The sequence below is a fragment of the Drosophila busckii genome, chromosome 3R, assembly GCF_011750605.1.
Source record: "Drosophila busckii strain San Diego stock center, stock number 13000-0081.31 chromosome 3R, ASM1175060v1, whole genome shotgun sequence".
NCBI classification, from domain to species: Eukaryota; Metazoa; Arthropoda; class Insecta; order Diptera; family Drosophilidae; genus Drosophila; species Drosophila busckii.
This window is the reverse complement of record NC_046607.1, coordinates 13860074-13875423: the sequence shown is the minus strand read 5'-3', so window position 1 is coordinate 13875423 and position 15350 is coordinate 13860074. Positions and strand designations below refer to the sequence as shown.

General features: G+C 38.1%; 1 protein-coding gene across 1 annotated transcript; it reads left to right on the top strand.

Annotated features, from left to right (window-relative positions):
* The first annotated feature begins 1372 nt into the window (after positions 1-1372).
* Positions 1373-15183, top strand: LOC108601914 (dipeptidase 1). The gene is made up of 8 exons (XM_017989891.2): positions 1373-1730; positions 7227-7959; positions 9062-9131; positions 9196-9372; positions 9441-9525; positions 9586-9661; positions 9731-9869; positions 13581-15183. The coding sequence occupies exons 2-8, from the start codon at positions 7298-7300 to the stop codon at positions 13686-13688; spliced, it is 1317 nt and encodes a 438-aa protein (XP_017845380.1). The 5' UTR covers positions 1373-1730; positions 7227-7297; the 3' UTR covers positions 13689-15183.
* Positions 15184-15350: the final 167 nt, after the last annotated feature.

Below are 15350 nucleotides of genomic sequence, written 5' to 3'. Positions count from 1 at the left end.
GCAAGCGAAGCGTCAAAAGGTTGTTTGGAGGTCGTTGGTGTTGATAAACCGCAAGTATATATCTTTTAACAGAAAATGTTAAATTCGCTGCGTTTTCAGCTGTTACTTTAACCACGGTGCAGCTTTATGCTCATTCGGTGCTGTCAGGGCTGCAAGTTGAAAAACAAAAGCTAAATATGCAAAGCTTAATTTAATAATAACGTCAGCTCAACGCAAAATAATTAAATATAAGCAACATTAATGATTAATCGCAGTAACATTAAAAAGAAACTAATGCTAGCAAATTAATAAATACACAGAAAGCTTAACATGCAATGTAACTTATTGGTTGTGTTCTTCACTACGTATGTATACAAAAGCAGTGCACTGCTTGCAAGCCGTTACGTTAAGCTTGTTTTTCATTTTAAATACCTAAATGTAAACGCAAATTAAACTTGGCATAAAGAAGAATCAAATCAAGCAACTAACAATTAAGTAATTATGTATTAATTATTATTAATTAAATATTAAGATAAATTACCTGATCAATAACTAGCAATTCGTTAATTGTGAAACATTTAAATAACTTTACTTTTTGACATTGTAACAATAAATATATTTTTTAAATAAATGCAAACAGAAAATGTACAAATTTATATTTTTTTTTATTTTGTAAATATTTATTTATTTATTTATATTTTTGTAGCTTGAAGTTTGATACGCTGATAATCAATCGACAGCTCTTGGGTTAGCTTGAGACGTTGAGTAATGAACTCAAGCTAAATACGTAACTTCACTCAAATATAAACAAACAGCTGATTAGGAGAGTTGCAAAATTTCCCTTTATTATTAAAAATCGAGTGAAATGGAGAAGAGAAATATGCCACGCTTACGCTCTCTCTCTCTCTCTCTCTCTCTCTCTCGCTGTGCCGCCTCTTTATTGCTCTCAATACTCTAGTTGCGTGCTCTTGGCACAGTTTTAAAATGTCAACGATAGGTCAAATTTGTGAAGATTATAAAGGACTTTGCTCAAAGGCAAAGGTTTAATAACTAATAGCTAAGCATTTATCAAGATTTTAATTAATAATAACTAAATGGTTTGCCTTGATTGATGGGTTGGCTGCAAGCGTAGCGACTATCTAAGAGGCGTATACTTAATGTGTTTGCTATTAGTTGTTGCTCTTATCTAATGCAGCAGCCGACAGCAATGACTGAAGTTAGCATAAGACTCTCTGTTGTCCTCTTGCGCTCAGCGATTTCAGCCGCTCAGAGTTCGTCGTATCGTGCGCTCGTTGTTTCTTCTTCGTTGGGGTAGGCAATGAACTGCGGCGAGTTCTTATTTCGCATTTTGTCGCCAGCTTAGAGTTTCAGTTGAAATTCGTGCGTCGGCCGGTTCAGTTGTGTGGCAAACGCGCGGACTATAGCAAACCACACGTGTTGCATTCGCCTTGCGTCGTGTGTGTGTGTCTCGTGCGCAAAACTTATATTACGTATACGCTGTGCTTGCCATTGCCCTCGAGCGGCAATTGTGACAACAATTACGGAACTTTGCTGGGCGCTTTTCTTATTGCGTGTGTGTGAACCTAAGCAAGAAATTATGTGAATTACAAGTGAAGTGCAAGAAAATAAGCGAAACAGTAACAGGCATAATAAAAAGCGAAAATAACAACAACAAGAATAACACAAGTTGAGCAGAAACTTAAAGCTGACGCACATGTCGGAGAGCATGTTAAACAGTTTAGACAATTTTGGTAAGCCCCAGCGAAGCACATAAATCTTCATATACAAATATATACATAGAGAGGAAGCGAACCCTTGCGGTTCATATGCAGATTTTTTGGCAAGCAAAACGTAATATTGAGAAATTGATGAGTGCTAGCTACTCACTCCACTCCACTCGCTTCTTTGCTGCGCCCCTTAACAGCCCAGCGAGATTCACTTCATTAATATGCGGCAAGCAACATGCGTATGCTGTGCGTTGTCAAGCACCACCAAGCACCACCTACAAGACAACCACTCAGCCTAACAGGCCACACACACACACACACACACAGACAGACACAATACTCATGGCTGAAAAGGTTGCTACAGCTTGTCTGCATTTTAACCAAAAAATGAGTATCCTATAGCCGTCTCGGCAGGATGCTGTCGTGCTGATGATAATGTTGATTTTTGCCTTCCGCAATAATTTGCTTTGAACTTTGAACTACAGCCATTTTGTTGCTTGTGTGTGTTTGTGTGTGTGTGCGTTTCATTTAAAGCACTTTTTAGCTTTTCAGCAGGTGCTTAAGGCTTAAGTAGCTTGTGGTCAATGTTTTGGCTGTTTTTGTATTAATTTGAATTTTATAGCACGCGTTGGGCACTGCTGGGGTTAATGGGTTCACTAATGCTTTGCGCCATAATTTATTGAATGTAGGTCAAGAACATTAGCAGCGATAATATTTAATTGCAACTAAGCAAGTCATAAGCTGCATTTATTTGATTTAAGCCGCGCATATCCTTCAATTAATAATAAGCGCACATATCACGCTACAATGCTTAATTAGATAATATATTAATGCATATGCAAATATATATTTATGCATAAGTTTTATTTGTTTTAATTGTTAATTAAGCAATTACAACGCGCTGCTAAAAAAACAATTAAACAAACATCATTTAATTAAAATAAATAATTGCATTTGCTTGCGATTAACGTTAACCAAACTAAACTTGAATCCTTTGCGCAACAAAATGCAAAACATGGCCCAACAACAAATTGTTGTTGTTACAGTTATTGTTATTTTTACTCTTAAAGTTGTAGTTTTTATCCCAACATGAAACAAACACTTGTACCCATGGTCCATACCAATGCAAATTTGTGCGTGTGTTTTGTTTACTGCCAACAAGAGAGAGAAAAAAAAATATATAAAATAAGCACAATAACAGCGCAAAACAATAATAAAAGGCACACAAGCAACATCAGCTGGCGCCAAGTGCGGCCTTTTTGTTTCTTTTTTGTTTATATGTTTTGAGCTGTTTACATTATTATTATTTTTTTATTTGTTACAATTTGTGTGTGCGGTGCCTGTCGTCGTCGCTGTTTATTTGAATTCAATTATGCCGAGTATATATTTCCATTGAAATTTTACAGTCATTAATGGAGTTGAATGGCGGGTGACAAGCTTGTGGCAATGCTTTTCCATAAGCAGCTTACAATTTGCTGCCATTGTTGGGGGCTAATGAGCTGCATTTATATGCAAAGTGGGGTCGACATTATATTACCTGATGCCTAGAATTTCAATTCAAATATCATGTATACGCAAAATCAATTCAAGGCATATAAAATATATTTATAGCAAATCGGTTATACTTAAGAATTCATTGAAATTTCGATGTGTTAGCATCAAACGTTTTTAAGCTTAGCTTTGTCTATAAATAAAATAAAATAAAATATAAAGATAAAACTACGATTTAAATATTCATAGAAATTAGCCGTTAAGTTATGTTTAATATAAATAGACAAATAAATATATTGATTGATATTTACATAAAGGTATTAAAGCTCAGCTACTAGCTCATTATATTGAATCTACAAATCAGTTTTTACTATTTTTATATAATTACTATGCGAATTATTATAAATGGAACTTTCAGATATGAAAATTTTAATTGAAGATGAAGATTTTAAGGCTTAGCTTTTATACTAAGCATAATATTGGTACGAATATAATAGGAAAAACTCAAATTTGAATATTTATTTACAAATCAGTTTTTACTATTTTTATATAATTACTATGCCAATTATTATAAATGGAACTTTCAGATATGAAAATTTTAATTGAAATCGGCAAGCTATGAATATTTTAAAGCTTAGCATTTATACTAAGCATAATATTGGTACGAATATAATACGAAAAACTCAAATTTGAATATTTCACTAATGTGTAGTTTGCTGCTACTTAAATTGTAATGTAAAATTAAAATGCTTGGAATTATATATGAAAACTAATATATGATTAGATTGCATACATAAGCAGTTAAAGTTTATTAAGCTCAGTGCTGTGTGCTAAAAATAATAATATAACGCTGTCTGACAAACAGTTCCAAGGCTCAACTTAATATTTGTCGTAAAATAACTTTCAAATTTTATGCTTGCTTATTAAAATGCAAAGAACACATGTAAGCTTTAAAGATTTAACAATATGCTGCAGGCAAAGCGTCAATCAAGAATTCTTATTATTATTGCTAGACGTTCGCATTCGAGTTAAGAAATTTTGTGTGTGTGTGTGAGCGGCTTAAGGCGCCAGCGTTGCTGCTAATGCTGCACGAATGCAAAGCAACTGATGGCTTATTACAATTCATATTGAATGGAATTTAGCGCTGAATGAATTGCAAACTGAATGAAAAGCTGTAGCAACTTGCTGGTGGGAGGTGCTAGGCGCTCTCTGATTATAAATAACGTTAAGTAAGCGCACATGAATGCATTTTGATTGTCTGCTGTAGTTTACGGCGCGCTTCCTTTGCCAGCGCATGTAAATGAAGGACGACGGCGCACAACGGGGTGCGCTCTACTTCGTTTCAGTATTTGCTTTGCTGCTGCTGCTGCTTCTTCTTCTTCTTTTTTTTTGGCGACTTGCTGGCAGCAAGTCAGCTACTTCCTTAAATAGTGCGCTAATGTCGCAAGAAAAGTATTTTTTATTTTATTTTTATTTATTTGCTTGCTACTTTATATGGAAATTCCAACTCTAACTGCTGCAGTCGGCAAACGACAGCGACAACGTCGCATTTCCTTGCCTGCAATTTTACCCAACGCGCTGCGCACTCGCCGCTTTACGCTTTTTGCATTACTACGCGCCGTTCGCTTTTTATGTGTCGGTTATGCGCTGTTCCTCTTTTGAGGCCATGCAAAATAATGCATTATGGGTGTGTGTGTGGGTATATGTTGCAATAAATGTACGACTCGCTACGCTTTAAATTCGGCATGACATTACACAAAAAGGCAACGCGCATACGCAATGTTGTACGCCCATACTTTCCAACTGACAAGCCAACGAATATTGCATTGCATTGTGCTTGTTTGACTTGAGAAAGCAACGCATTTATTGTTATAAAACATACATTCATTCATGCAGCTTTAATACTGTTAACTTGGCTATTAAATTATAAGCATTTTAATTAAGTCTCGAATTGCTTAGCAGTTTTCTCTCGCCGCTGCTTAACGAAGCGACAAATGTTTTCGATTTTGCAGCTGCTGTTATTGTTGCTCTTAACTCCACCGGGTGTTCATTTAGTTGCTTTGCGTGCTTAGCTCTGCTCTGCTTGTGTTAATAATTCGTGCGTTGCGCTTGTGTCACGTTTTTGCAGCTAGCAAAACACAAAAAAATATACGCAAAGCGTTTGTGCTTGTCAATGTTGTTTCATTCTCGTTTTCATACTCAATTTTTGCATAATTTTTTATTTACACAGGCAGCAGCATATTAAAGCCAAACGCATGTAACGCCAGCAAATTTCTAACAACGTGCGAGCCAAAAAAAGAATCTCAAAACGTAGTACAAACAAGCATAAAAGCAAACAAAGCTCAGATAAGATATCTAGCAAAGTTGTAGAGTGGAATGCTTTCATTTTGTTTGCAAGCAACCAAGCATAAATATCAACATGCGAGAACTCGAGTCTTGCTCCTCTGCTCAGACACCACCCAAGCTACGCTACTTTCTCTCACTTTTTTCTACTAGCATTTGTGGCATGCTAACTGTTGCCACATCAAGTTGCTCTAGAAAAAAAGAAGAAGAAGAAGTGTATAGATTTTGTTGCAGTGTTTGCATTGACAAATCTGAAAACTAGTTATGGGTGTGGCACAACAATTTAACTTTCAACTCGTTGTTGACATAAAGAAGTTGAAGTTTGAGCAGAGCAAGCAGAGCCAGGACATGCAAAGGTTTGGCTTTTGCTCTTCAAGCTATTAAAAAGGGAATGCAATTACTCAAATGCAACTCAGAAATGTAATTAATATCAAGCGTAGTTTTATTTATGTGCTTGCTAAGCTATGAAATAACTTATCGCAGCTATAACTAGAAATTTGAGTATAAAATTTACTTCAAGTATCGTCTTCCAAAAAGGATTTGGGTAACACATAAAAGCAGCTCGTAGCTGATTTTGGTTTGGCTTGAGGCTGATTTGAAATTCTGTTGAATTTCCCCAGATACTCTTTATATTTGACACAGAGCATAAAATTCAGAACACGTTTTTATTATTAAATACAGCAGCATGTTGAGTAGCAGATTATGCATAAATTAAGCAGCTGTCAGCTTTGACTTATATAAATGCATTTTAAATGATTTAAGCAATCAGCTTAAAGCTTAAAGCATATATATAGATCTAGATATATATGCACGCTTTTAGTTTTGGGTTGAAACGCCGTTTACCTCAAATTTTTCACACAACAAACTTATGCATTGCGAACTATTAAAGTAGTTTAGCTTAGTTGCTGCACAGCAAGGAAAAAAAACTTTAATTTGACTTTTCCAAAGAAAATTGTGAAAACGAAATGGTTTTTGGCTATCACGTACACACACAGTCATAGCTTGAGTCGGTCAGTACCCTCGACAGCAACTTTTGGCATACTCATATGCCACATACAGCGAGTCAGAGTCAGAGTCGTCCTTGCAGCTCGCCTTTTTGGAAAACTGTCTTCAATTTCTTTTCCAACATTTGCTATGCATATCCCTTTCACTCAGTCCACCTGCACTACTGCGAAAAACTTTCTGTCGCTCTAGCAAAAAAAGATAGAGTGAAAAAAAACGTAGCTAAAGTTCAGCTGTTGCTGTCTCCGTCTAACGCAGCGTTGTTGTCGCCTATGTAAACTTTGTGGCCCACAGTGGAAACTATTTAAATTTTTCGGTGCGCACTTTTTGCGTTTTTTTTTTTTTTTTTTGTGTGATCCAGAAAGTTTGCTATAAATAATTTTGCACTTTTATTGTGCATTTTATGCATTTGGTGTGCAATTTCGATATCGAAGTTGGGGCTCTGAAATAAATATGAAAAGTTTTATTTATGCTCGGCACGGGCTTAGCCTAGCTCACGGCCCAAAAGCAAAGATATGCAGCCAGCCCAGCCCATGAGCGTTATATTTATGGCATTTGTTTGCCCAACAACTTTCAATAGCTCAATCACGCCAAAGCAAAGCTCTAAGCACATGCAACGCTCCAATTGTTGTTGCTGGACTGAGTCGCATTAAAACTTGTTGGATTTTCTATTTGTATTCGCAGACAGAAACAGGAACCACATCATCAATGTGAGTGCTGCGCTTCTAGTGCTGTGCTGCTAGCTCCTGGGGGCAATGAAATCACGTAAGCCGCCCAAGGTTTGTGGCCTCAACTACTTGACGCTTGTCTACATTCCATTGCTATTGCCCATATTAAAATGCTCAGCGCTGAGCAGCAGCAGCAACAATGGGAGTGGGAGCAGCAGCAGCAGCGGTGGCAGTCAGAGCGGCAGCGATTTCGATTATCGCATGGAACGTGTACGCAACGTGCTCAAGGAGGTGCCACTGATCGATGGGCACAACGATCTGCCTTGGAACATACGCAAGTTTCTGAAGAATCAGCTCAAAGACTTTCACTTTGGTGGCGATCTGCGCGAACTGGCGCCCTGGTCCTCCAGCGCCTGGAGCCACACCGATCTGCGTCGCCTCAAAGAGGGCATGGTCTCCGCTCAGTTCTGGTCCGCCTACGCGCCCTGCTCCTCTCAGCATCTGGACGCAGTGCAGCTGACGCTGGAGCAAATCGATTTGATACGTCGCCTCGTCCTGCTCTATCCACATCACATGGCGCTCGTAACCACCGCAGCGGGCATCGAACAAACGCATCGCACGGGCAAGATCGCCAGTCTAATTGGTGTCGAGGGTGGCCATGCGATAGGCACAAGTTTGAGTGTGCTGCGCATGTTTTACCAGCTGGGCGCCCGATATCTAACACTAACACACACCTGCAACACACCTTGGTAAGCATTGAAAACAAATTAGAATAAATAATAAATATATTAAGTTAAGTTAAGTTATATTAATACAAAATTGTTGCATAAATAGCAGTTAAGTGAGATGTTTTATTTTATATTAAGTTAACTCAATCTTATAAACTTCGACTTAATACGTTACTAGTTTATTTAGTTGGAGAGCGCGTAATCATGCATAAGAGGCAAACAGATTGTTTTGAGTCCTTAGTTTGCTTCGACTTAACATGGAAAGGAAGCGGCTTAATCTACTAATTAACAGTCTAAAATATCGACGCATTTCCGCAAAAGTATCGTATGTCAAATAAAATTAATTTTACAGGAGAGCGAATTTTCTAATTTATTTCTGGTATATCTTTGTAACTACAGGGAATATTATTATGATATTTAAGTAGATGATGAGTGACCAAATTGTCAATTTCTATAAAAAGTGGCGAAGGATACTTTCGCGGAAATGCGTCGTATTGTTGGTGCTGCTGAAACTTAAGCAGATTATAAGCAAATTCAATCTCTAACCTGCAGCCATATGTTCAGTTTTTAAGCTTGTGTTCAATACTTAAAAGACAAGAATTAAATCGGTTGTGATAGCATTTGTATAGGATGAGAAGGACAGTACTCAATTTGGTGGACGCAGGTTAATAGAAGCAGCTTAACATGCAATAAACAAACAGCAGCTTAAAGTAGAGTTAGGAAAACAGTTTTAGCAAGTGAGAGCCACAAGCTTAAAGATAGAGAGAGAGAAGCGCGTTTTTCATTTGAAAAGCATTTTCATATGAAAAGCACTCAAATTTGATTTAATTTTATGCTAACATCAATTCAATGCAACCAAACGCTACATTTTTCATAGAAACAAACTTAGCAAACTAAAAGCAAAATCGCCAGCATGCTGTGCTATGCTAAACACAAATAAATATAATTAATTAACCATAAGCTACATTGCAGCTGAATAAAAGAGCCAAAGTACAGTTTGATAGACATGAATACAGCTTTGATAACTAAAAGTAAATGACAAATTCTTAGAATTAACAGTACGCTGAACTAGCAAAAGGTTTATAAATAAAAAATATATATTTATACTATTTACTGCTTGCAGGGCGGACTGCTGCAAAGTTGACGAACCTGGGAAATATCCACACATAGGTGGACTTTCATCCTTTGGCAAGGTAATTTATAAACTCAGCTTGTAACTAACATAAAACTTTAATGCTTAATGTATTCAATATGCAGCTGGTGGTTAAGGAAATGAATCGCTTGGGCATGATTGTGGATCTGTCGCATGTGTCAGTGCCAACAATGCTGGATGCACTCGCCGCTTCACGCGCTCCGCTCATCTTCTCACACAGCTCCGCTCATGCCATTTGCAATAGCTCACGCAATGTGCCCGATCATGTGCTGCAGCGCATTGTAAGCAGCAAAAGCAGCGCTAGAGTTAATGTACTTTGCCACTAATGAGCTCTTTGTGTTATTTTCAGGCCATAAATGGCGGCTTGGTTATGGTTGCATTTTATCCGCATTTTGTCAGCTGCTCGGGACAGGCAACGCTGCATGATGTTGTGGGTACGTAGTTTGGCAAGTTTACGCCTGGCAGTTGCTTTAATATACGTACTATGCTTACAGCACATATAAACCATATTAGAGAGGTGGCTGGCATTGATCATGTGGGCATAGGCGCTGGCTACGATGGCGTCAATCTGTAAGTAAAGCTACACGCTTGTTAATTAGCTGCAATGCTTAAGTAAACTATTTGTTTGTTTGCTTGCAGTGTGCCCAAGGGTTTGGAGGATGTGTCCAAGTATCCGCATTTGTTTGCTACGCTGCTGGAGTCGGACAAATGGTCGGAAAAGGATATTGCCAAGCTGGCGGGCAACAATCTGATACGCGTTTTTAAGGAAGTCGAAGCGGTAAGCTTAATGCAATTCACTATTGACATTCTATTGTGCATTGGCAACATTTTTATATATGGCCTGGGCACTACCTGCAGCTTAAGTCCCACACAGTCCTAGCTCAAAAACAAAAGCACATTTTTCAAAGCAAAAACATGTCTCTAAGCACTGAGCCACACACACACACACACACAGCAAAGCAGCAAAACTGTGGGAGAGCGAGTGCATGTTGTCTGCATTCAGTGGCTCGCTTGTTATTGCACTTGGAAAATTCCTTTCAAAGGATAAAGAGAATAATGTGGCTTTGCAATGGAATTTGCACATACTTCGTGCGGAAAGAAAGCAGGCCAAGCTCGACAACGACGACGCTGCGGCGTCGAAAAGACGCAAGTTGTGAAATAATTTTAAAAGGATTTTCAAATGGTTATTTCGATATTTATACATGAGCACAACCAGCAGCAGCAGCAGCAGCAGCTCCCTAGTCTAGCTGCACTTTGTTTGCGGATGTGGTCAGCTTGTTTGCCGTCTAGTTGGTTTGCTCGGCTATCACAATGCAGCTTGCAGCTCAACTGCTATTTGTTGCTTGCTACTGTTGCACACAGCCATTTAAATCAATATAAGTTGCCATGACTGACTGCCTGGCTGGCTGGCTTGAGTTTGAAAGAGTTTGCTTTTGAGCAAATGTTAGTTCATTGACTACAAATACCACTCAATGCGTAGCATCATTCAGCCAGCTTCAAGTAGATTTGTTTTGTAGCTGCTCAGCTCTTAGTGCTAGTGGCGCATAAATCACAAGCACTACTTTCGCAACTTCTAGCAGCTTAGACTAGTTTTATGTGCATTATAATTTGGCTTTAAATTTGTTAATTTAAGCAGCTCATGCTCAAAGGAAAACGCATTTAAAATGCTAGAGTGCATTGTGTAGTGGCGGTCATTTAAAGATTTAATAACAAATATAAATCATACGCCCTCTTGCACACTGCTGCTTTAGCTTAAAAATTTTATTGCTTTTACTCATTATAAAAACCGCCCCCTTGGCTGGCTGCTGTACCGAACTAAAAAGCGATGCCACAGCATTTTTAATTTACGCGCTTGTCTCCACAGCGAACTTTAATCATGCTGCCCCAACCCCTACCCCCCCACTCATCCGCTCGCCGCTTATGCTTGACTCTCTGCTCAAGTTGAAGTCGCCTTATCTGCCTAGCAACATTGTAATTAGTTTTCGTAGCGCATGCAGCGCTGAGTAAACTACATAGACAATGACTCTCAATGTGATTACAATGCGCATTTGTATAATACACACGCTTACTTAGAGCTACTAGCAAAGCGGGCGAGCGGGAGAGCGGGAGAGCGAGCGGGTTGGTCTGGCTGGTTGGCAGTATTAAAAGTGTTGCCTACTTTGCAGCGCGGGTGATTAAAATCGCTACTTTTTTTTATTTTATTGCGTTTTGCACTCAACCACGCTGAAAATAAGCACAATAAAAAGACACACACATACACACTGCAAAGCTGACAGTAGTACATACATAAGTATATATTGCTTTTTTTACTGCTGTTTATTATATGGCATAATGCTCATTAAGAATTGCATTGTACTTTTTTCTCATTTTATTTTTATTTTAACACTGCCACAAAGTAATTAAAAATGTTGCCTAGCTTGTTTTTATTTTTATTGTATTTCATTCGTTTTGCATGTGTTGCCCACGCTTAGCAACAAAAATCAGAGCAACGACTGTTAGGTTATTGCTCCGAATTTATAATATAATATATTGTACATGTTTGCGTGTAATTAAATGCCAAAAGCCTAGGCTCAAATATTCAATTATTAGCTGCCTAAGCAGCCAAAAATTTGTATGTTGGCCAGTTGGTCGCTTGGGTGCCCAACGCGCTCGCTGTGATAATTAAGCAAGTCATAGAAATTAGGCAAAAGGCCATTTTAATGATTGTCATCTCTTGACACACACACACAGACCAGCGCACACACAGCCAAAAACAAATACACATACATATTAATTTAATACCCTTTTATGCTAGACACGCACACACACACAAAGAGCTCAGAGACTTGCACTTGGCTCTGTGTTCCAGTGACTTATTTAGCCAGCAAATCGCCAGCGTTTGAATTTATTTGCTCTGATTTTAAATACAGGCGAGCAAAGATAGCGGCGCGCATGTATGAATTTGCTATAAAAATAAGTGAAATTAGGGTAATAGAGATTTGAGTGAAAACATGGGAAAGTCTTAAGCTTACATGCTCTGGCGCCAACAATAACAACAACAACAACAACAGCCGCAAATGGCTGTGCGAGGGTCTGAAACAGGAAAGGACAGCACAGAGTTTGGACCAGCAGCAGCAGCCATAGCCATGAACATGATAATTTTCTTGACGCCAGTTTTTATCTGCAGCTACAGCAGCAGCAGCAGCAACAGAGCCTGGGGTTTGTGTAAATGTATCTTTTATTTTAGCCTTTTATATCTAATGCGAGGCATGGCAAAGGCATTTGGCACGACACATAGCCCAAGTGGCGGCAAAGACTTCGGCAAATGGCAGCAATTTGTGCGAGACAAATTCATTTAAATATCCCAAGCCCAAGCGTTAGTTTCGCTCCCACTCACACTCACTCGCGCTATCTCGCTCTTTATAGCTGTGTGACCTTCTTACAATTGATTTGACTGGCCTGAAAGTGGCACAGCTCTTTAACAGCCATTTCACTTTGAACTTTTCACAACTCTCACAACTCTGTAACTGTGTGAACTGTGCTTTTCTCATTTGTGCAACACTCAAAGCAGCGGCTAGAGCATTGCCCAAAGCCAAAAAGGCACAAACGAAATGCGAACTAAAGTGCAATGACTGCGCCCACTACCCACACAAAGTCTACGGCAAAATGTCTGTGTGTGTGTGGGCGCACACACAAGCATAAAGCCTCATAAAAAAGTCGTAAATTCGATTGTTGTATGGCAAACAGAACAGCGGAAATGCCAAGAGGGGCAAGAACCTGCCGCTGCCGCTGCCTTTGCCTTTGCCTCGCTGTCTGTGTGTCCCGCCGCCGCCGTCGCTGTCGCAGTTGTTTGGCCTCAAAAGGTGTTTGGTGTTGAAAACAAAACAAATTTTTTCGCTCTCGCATATTTTTGCTTTATTGTGCGTCTCGTTTTTGCCACTGCCTGCGCATTAAATGTGCTTCAAACTTTCTACACACACACAAACACACACATATATATATAAGTTGTACTAAAGTTGGCCTCAGTGCGAGCTTAGAAAGGTCTTTAAGCGCCTGTTGGCACTGCGAAGCCAATAAAGCCTGTAAATGGTTTTATTTTTTATTTTTTACATGTGAATAATTTAATATGCATATGATTACTATTTAAGTGGCTTAAATCAGCAGCAAGCAACAAGATTTGCTACAGCTGTAGCATATGGACGTGCACACGCCTGATAATTGGATTTAGTTCCAGCGCTTTGCGCAAATAATATAAAATATTCATTTTACTTTATGTGCTCAGTCAAGTTTATTGACTAACATTTTGTAATTAATAATGCGCTGCGTAGATTGAAAAGTTTTATTATTTGTGCACGCGCAGCGCTAAAAAGTTTGCGCCAACTGCTGCTGCTGCTGCTGGCAATCAATTTGCTACAGCTACAATCTAATCAAATTTGATTTAAATTGCGCATACGCCATGTAAACTTATTTTAACGCTGCAATTTTGCGTTCATTGATTTTTCCGTTGCAGGTGCGTGATCAAATGGAAATGTTGCGTGTGCTACCAATTGACGAGTCAATTCCAGCCGAGGACATTATGGGCAGATCCTACTGTCGCTACCAAGGACCAAGAACGTGATAATTTCTTTATTATATAAAGTTGCACAACCCACACACACACTCATACACTAATAAGCAAGCAGCAGTGTAAAAATTATGTCAAGCTTACGTGCTGTAAAGTGAAACTTGTTTTAGGTTAATTGACAAAGTTTTTTCATCGCTGCCAGAACATTTGTTTTCGTCATACGAGTGCCACAAGTGTGAGTCACTGTGTGTGTGTCTGGGTTTATGTGTGTGCTTAATATACACACATGTATAGTTGCAGCATTAACACACACACACACACTCACAATCGCTCAGAATCCACGTGGCAGCTGTTGCCGGGCAACATTGTGCGCAGCTGGCAGCGCTCATAAACAAATACAAAGTGGCAAAGAGCTCACCATACTTTACACACACACACAGGCACACACACACACAGACATAGGCACATGTGCGCACACACAGCGAGTTACCATAGTTCAGCCAACATTGTGTAAATATCATTGCCATGTTTATTTTTATCTTTAGCACTTAGTAACGCAGCAGAAAATTCGCAAAACCTCTAAGCAACAAAAGAAAAGCGAAGAACATCAAATAATAGCGCACAAAAAACAGCAGACAAAAGCGAACAGAACGTAAGCCAAATTATATCAAAAGTAAAATTAAAAAATATAAAAAGCGTAACTAGCAAGAATAATGACCACCAACCAACCAAACCAAACCAAGAGAGAAATTGCTGCTCTGACCGCACAGAGACAGAGTCAACAAATAGCATTATGTATTTTTTCTATGAAAAAGTTATAATTATAGCAATTTATATATATATATAGTATACTGATATGTGCATCAAAAGTTATGTGGCTGGCTAAAGTTAGTTAAATATACTTTTCATGTTTTTGCAATTAACTAATCAAATTGTTAAGCGCGCAGTGATTTTTCAATTAAAAGCGTTTGTGCATTGCCTAAGCCCATTGATTACTGTTATTTTAATTACGTTACGCAATTAGTTGATTAAAATTAAACATTTAATTAGCCAAAGGTTTTCATATTAATAAATTGATAATTCGCACACGTTTAGCAACATTTTGGCAAAACATTTTCCCAGCAATGCGCGCGTGTTCAATTAAGTCGAACAACATGCATACTCAATTATTAATCCAAAAAAAATAAAAACAAAGACAACCCGCCAAAAAAAAAGTAAAATGAGTTCACAAATCAAAACATTTGCATTATATAAAATTTAATAGCAAATGTTATAAGAGTCTCTAGTATATAAAAGCTGAAAAATAAATTAACAAACAACTATAAATGTTTATGCCACTACCATTTAACGAACAAAGCATATAAATAAATACACACACACACACACGGACACACACATGCAGTTTATGTTGCATGCATATTTATAATATTTTGTTAAGTTGCATTTACTACTAAAATGAACACAAGCTCTTTTGTTAACGAAATACCAACACATATTAAATGTTTTGCATGGGGTGAAACAGAAACAACTAAAAAACGAGTTAGTATAGTGAACAAAGTAAAACAAAAGTAAAAACACATGTGATCAAAAATTAAATTAAACTACATACATATATAAACTAAAATATATATACACAGCTATAAGAATTACTTAACTAAATTATTTAATAGCTTAAATGGTTTACACACAACTACGAATTGATAAATACCAAAAAAA